Consider the following 6,265-nt stretch of genomic DNA (forward strand, 5'->3'; position numbering starts at 1 on the left):
AAAATACAGTCTGCTCATAGTCTAACGGGAAGACAATATGCAATTTGTAGAAGGCAGAATTGTAGCTAAACTTGAAGGAAGCTAAGGAAGCCAAAAGGAGGATGAGGAGAGACAGCATTCCAGGCATGGAGCACAGCCAGTGAAAATGACCAAAGTTAAGAGGAGTGTTTTATGTGAGGAACAGCAAGGAGGCCAATGTACCTGGATCACAGAATACTGGGGTGGGGCAGGGCAGGGCAGGATGTAATGTGTGAGAAGACTGGAAAGGCAGGGAGAAGGCAGATTTATAGAAGGCCAAACTAAGGATTTTATATTTTAGCCTGGAAGTGATAGGAAACTACTCGACCTAAATGAGCAAAAGGGTGACATGGTCAGCCTTATGCTTTAGGAAGATCACTTTGACATTTGAGTAGCGAATGGAATGGAGCAGGGAGAAGTTTGTGGCAGAAACACTAACAAATAGATTATTCCAATAGAGACGTTTGAGGTAAAGTTGATAGCCCTTAACAACAAATTGGATATGGTAGGGTAAGAGAAAATGAGAAGTTGAGAATAATACCTAGGTTTTGAGCTGGTTGAGTACAAGAATGGAATAGGAAAGTTTAGAAGGGGAGAGGTTTTTGGCAGGGGGAAGTAATGAGCTGAGTTTTGGACGTGTTTAGTTTAAGATATTTATGGGACATCCAGTTAGAAATGTGCAACAGGCAGATGAGATGAGAAACTGGTATACAAAATAGTTAAATACAAGGTAGTCTGATGGAAAGACACTGACAGTTGTGGGAAGGGTTTGTAAAAAACAAACAAACCTCTATGCTGAAGATGGTACATTAGTTCCATCTTAGAGAAAGAGAGGAACTCTTTAAAGTAGAGATAAGGAAGGAGTGCATCCCAATGCAAGGGCACAGAAATGGGAGATGGAATGTTGTGAATGAAGAACAGGGAGAACGCCAGTTTGACTGGATCATACAGTGCAAAAATAGTAGTAATGTCTACTGAAGCTGGAAAGATAGATTGCAGAAAGAACGTGTAGGGCTTTAAAAGCTAAACAAAGGAGTTTACAGCATATATTAGAGGTAATAAGAAGCTACTAGTCTTTTTTTTTTTTTTTTACAAAATAGTAATTATTTATATTTTCAAAAAGAAAAAAATGACCATTTGGAAGTTCTCCCCATGGGAGGCAGGGAAGGAAAAGAACAGGACTGGCTCCTATGCAGGCGGCGAGTCAGGTCCAAAGAACTGAGCATTTCAGGACCAGGAACTTTTCATGCAGCATTAGTGAACAACTAACACAGCATATTAGTGTTTTTAGTGGGGGGGGAGGGGGTGGTTTCCATGCAGTGTTAGTGAACAACACTGCGTATTAGTGTTTTTAGTGTTTTATTCCACGCAGTGTTAGTGAACAACTAACAATGTGTTAGTTTCTTCCCCCACCCTTTTTAAAAAAGGGGACTGGGGAGAAGGAGGAGGGAGAAATAAAATGAGAGAAAAATGCCAAAAAACATTTTCCACAATATCTAAAAACAGAAAACCACAGTTCTTGTCAAGAAAGTACAAGATAGGGATGAAGGATTGTTTTCCCCCCCAATTCTTCAAAACCAATAAAGACTCTCTGCAAAGGGCACCACGTCGAGTTCCTGTCTCCCAGACCAGAGGGCCTCCTCTCCGCCTTTCACCTTCATGGGTCTTTTTTCCCCACAGAATGATAAAGGGTGTTTTCCATTTTTGCAAACAACATATAAGTGCTAATAACAAAAGAGAACTGCTCTTCTGTTCGCTGTCCGATGGTAAGGCGTTTTTGCAAACGTCCCAGTTTTAGCTCAGCTGAAAGGACTCAAGTTTCTTTCTCTCAACATAAATACTACTGGAATCCTCCAGAAACGGTCTTTTGAGAAATTCCATCAAAAATTCTTTTCTCCTCTTCCTTTTTTCTTTCCCCTACTCTTAAAAACTAAGCGTCCTTTTTTGTTTGTTTTTTTACTCCAGGCACCTGATGATTTGATCTGTTCTGTGCTGTCAGATGCAGAGATGGGTTATACCCTAGTACCACTTCTGGATATCTTCGTGGGATGTCAGCACCTAAAACCAAATCCCTGGAGGATCGACTTGTCCAAGCTGAAGGGAACACACAGACAATGCAGCAACAGGGTTTTCGTTAGGATGAACTGCCCCGAGCCCCAGGCCCTCCCCTCCCCCTATGTCCCCTCAAGTTACTTGGTGCTGTTTTTAAAAGTCAGGGTGTCATCAAACAGTCTTTCCCCCCATAATAGAGTAAAAGCTCCACAGACTGAGCTGTCTCTACGTAGTGGTCAAGGACAGCAAACGTGCTGCTGCTTCTGGGAAATAAATTGGGTCCTGCAACAAGCAGAGGCCTTAGGACTGCTTCAGGCGCTTTCGTGGGGGCCCCAAGAAAGGGCACTGTGCTGAAGCCAGGGAGCGGTATGCCTCGGCCACCAAGTCGGGGTGTGAAACCACCATGGACTTCCATCCAGAGGTCTCCATGACATCCGACGCGTGATAGTTGATGAAATCCACTGCCTGCGTTTTCAGCTGATCTGCACTGTGCAGGTCAGCCAGGATGAGAATTTCTGCTGCGTTCTCCACGGACAGGCTACTGCAGAGCGCATCTTCACACATGACCTTTAAACGCTCCAGGGCATACTTGTCTGCTGCTGCCAGAAGATCGTCAGCCATTTTGTCTAGGTTGGGGGCCTTGCCAGTGTAAATGAAGCACATCATTTCCTTAAAAACTTCTGGCTCCACATCATTGATTTCCACCCGATTCTTTTTGCTCTCTTCCATCTCATGCTCAAACATGGCACTGAAAACAGGAGAATTGCCTGCTAAGATAGCTTTGTGAGCTTGGAATTCTTGGCCAGCAACACACAAGCAGCAATCTGTGAAGCAGGAATTTTCCCAGAGTCCTCCCAACTCATCTGCCAACCGGCACTCAGGGACTTTCACCATATTCATGGTATTCTGGCCAGAAACGTTGACTGAATCCTGCACCACACTCACCTCGCAAAAGAGCGTGAGCTTATCATCAGGAAGGAGACCACTGGCCTCATCCAAAAGAAAATCTCTACGGATGAACTTCTTGAATCCCCAGTCCTTGCCTTGTACAAACCGATATGCTCTTTGGCTCTCCATAGCCTTTGTTTCTTCCCCTTTGGCATTCAGGATGGAGAATTTGAACTTTGCCCTAACTTCACTCTTTGGACAGCTGACCAACAACAGGTACAGTGACAAGTAATCTTTGCTTTCTTCATCTAGCCCTTTTGGATTCACTCGCAAACACCATTTTAGTTTATCATTGGCTCCTGATGAAAAGGTTGAACTTTTAATGACCTCACCCATTTCTTCCCGACAGAAGCTAAAGTTATTGATGGTCCACATGTAGGAGAATTTCACTACCTTGATCTGTGTGTAGCACCAGCTCTCAGCTACAGGGCCACTCGACATTTCTGCCGGAGGAGGAGGAGGACTCGGGACCCTTGACATCGCCAGTTTGAAGGTTAAACTCGATTTCCAAGTTTAGAAGAAAAAAAAAAACCCTTTCTATTTAGTCTTCACCAAGAATTTACATGGAGGAACCACAATATAGAGGTTATAGCGAGGAACTGGAATTCAGGACATCTGTAATGTCTTTCCAACTCTCGTCAAAGACTTGTGTGATCCAAGGCAGATGACTTTATCTCTTTTTGCTTCAGTCTTGCCCATCTGAGAGCGGCCGCGACAGTTGCTGGTCCCCGTACCCGTGCGCTCACCTCATACTGTCCGCAACATCCGGGACCTGCCGGGCGGACACACATACAAACACGCAGAGCGCGCACACTCACACACACACCAGAAGCTACTAGTCTTGATTGAGGAGGGGAGTCACCTGATCAGATCTGCATATAAGTAAAATTATTTTGGCAGCAAGGCATAGGATACACTTGTTGTGGGGAGAGGTTTGAGGCAGGCAGGCCAATTAGGCTGTTGCAATAATCTAGGCAAGAAGTGATGAGGCCCTGAGCTAAGCTGGTACCTGAATATGTGAAGGGGTCAGATGAGAAAGATTTTATGGACATAGAAACAGCAAAACTGGACAATCAATTGGGAATCTGGGGTGAAAGAGAATAAAGAGTTAAGGATAATACTAATATTACAAACCTGAGACACTTGAAGGATGGTAGTACGTGTGACAGAAATAGGAGTTTGGAAGATGGGAGGGTTTGGGGATAATGGAAGATAATGAATTCAATTTTAGACAGGAATTTAAGATGTCTCTGGGATATATAATTTGAAATGCAATAGGCAAATGATGATTTATGACTGAAGCTTAGGGGAGAAACTAGGGTAGGATATATGAATTTAGGAGATGATAGATAGATAGATAGATAGATAGATAGTAGAGATGATAATTAAAACTATGTGACCTGATGAAGTTGCTGAGAATATAGAGGAAGAAGATAAGAAGACCCAGAATAGAGTCTTGGGGAACAATCACAGTTAAGAGGCCTGATGTAGATGATAAGCCAGCAAAAGACACTAAGAAGGAGCAGTCATACAAGTTGAGAGGTAAACCAGGAAAGAGCAGTGTCAGAAAAACCCAGAGTATAGAGAATATCTAGGAGGTAAGGATGATCAACACTGTCAAATTTCAAATTCAAAATTATACGAAGTCAAGGAAAAAATTTTTAAAACCTTACTGCCTTTCAAAGGACCTTTTCATCATCAATTCCATTTGCTTAACTTAAAGAAAATTCCAACTTAATCTTCTGTGTAATGCACCATTATAAAAAGAGTCTTTTTATCTTCTACTCTTAAGTATTAACAAGTTAAAAAATAACCAACACCCATTTGGCTTTTCAAAACCATATAAACAGTTGTAATGTCCAAAGGAAGCGTATTTTTCAAGCCCTGGAATTCCCCAATGGGTAGCCAGCACAGGAAGGGCTCCAATCCTCCAACACAATGCATAAAAGTGCACACCCAGAGCCCAGCAGCAGACTCACAATCTAAGCAAAATGAGCACACCCTAAATTAACAAAATCAAGTCAAAATGGAAATATGCATTTCATTTAGCAAGGACTACTTTCTAGTTCCTCAGGCAAATGGAACCTGTGAGAACCATTGTGTCCTAATGCAATCTGCAGGATGCATAAAACCGAGTGGGACTTTCCACAGTTATAAATAATTATCAATTCTGATTAAAATTAATTTAAAATTAATATGGCCCAATCTTAAAATTTTCTCTTTAAAAAAAAAAAAAGATTGCTCATCACCACATGGCTGATCTGCTGAGACATACAACTGATGCTAGAACAAAAAGTTTTACTTGCTTTGATTTTTGTATGGCCTTAGAGAAGTAGACAAGTTTTTTTCCACACAGATAAATGGAACAAGGTTGAAGATAGATCAGTGCAAAATGATCTTGAAATGAACCTTTGAAGAAATCTTTCAAACCCAGAAAGGAAAGTATTTTTTTCTTATAGGCAACAGGACTGCCCAGGAGTAGCTCAAACAAAGAAAAGCATAGTTCAGCGCTTATCATTTAAAAGAACAACTTCAGGGCTTACACTAGGAAAGAAACCTAGGAAGTAGGATATGAGGGGAAATTGAGAGTCCCACTAGACCTGGGAGTGATGTGCCAACCCTACTTGGGATAAAATCAGAATATATTTAACATTCAAATCTATTAAGAATCTTTAACTCTGCAAAATTCTTATTTGTACCTATCTGCATGACATGTAATTTGCTATATTTAAATTGTTTTGTCTGGTTTACCTTAATTTGTCAAATTACCCTTTAAAAGTTTCAAGCCACTTGTGAGTTCATTAAGGAAAAAACATGTTTCCAAATGTCAGTCAATATATAGAATGAACAATTGGAAATGGAAATCTATCTTACCTATAGGAAAGCAGGGGGAAAGAGAGGGGAGATAATAGAAGGAACGCCAGATTGGGGGAAGGGGCAATCAGAAGCAAACACTTTTTGTGGAGGGACAGGTCAAAGGAGAGAAGAGAATAAATGGAGGGTAGGACAGGATAGACAGTAATATAGTTAGTCTTTTACAACATGACCGTTATGGAAGTGTTTTGCATGACTATACATGTATAACTATATTGAATTGCTTGCTTCCTCAATGAGGGTGGATGGGGAGGGAGGAAGGGAGAGAATGTGGAACAAAAGGCTTTAAAAATGAATGTTAAAAACTGTTTTTACATGCAACTGGAAAATAAGATATATAGGCAATGGGGTACAGAAATCTATCTTGCCCTAC

The 6,265-nt window shown here is 41.4% G+C and overlaps 1 protein-coding gene across 1 annotated transcript; it reads right to left on the reverse strand.

Moving 5' to 3' along the window:
- Window positions 1-2,353: 2,353 nt before the first annotated feature.
- On the reverse strand, window positions 2,354-3,716 carry LOC118833996 (speckle-type POZ protein-like). The gene has a single exon (XM_036741434.1). It carries the CDS (start codon window positions 3,496-3,498, stop codon window positions 2,371-2,373), a length of 1,128 nt encoding a protein of 375 aa, XP_036597329.1. The 5' UTR covers window positions 3,499-3,716; the 3' UTR covers window positions 2,354-2,370.
- Window positions 3,717-6,265: the final 2,549 nt, after the last annotated feature.

This window comes from Trichosurus vulpecula, chromosome 1, assembly GCF_011100635.1.
Source record: "Trichosurus vulpecula isolate mTriVul1 chromosome 1, mTriVul1.pri, whole genome shotgun sequence".
In the NCBI taxonomy this organism is placed as follows: Eukaryota; Metazoa; Chordata; class Mammalia; order Diprotodontia; family Phalangeridae; genus Trichosurus; species Trichosurus vulpecula.

Bases quoted from the DNA above. Each gene is read 5' to 3' on its own strand.
- LOC118833996 (XM_036741434.1), bottom strand. From the start codon at position 3,498: ATGTCAAGGGTCCCGAGTCCTCCTCCTCCTCCGGCAGAAATGTCGAGT.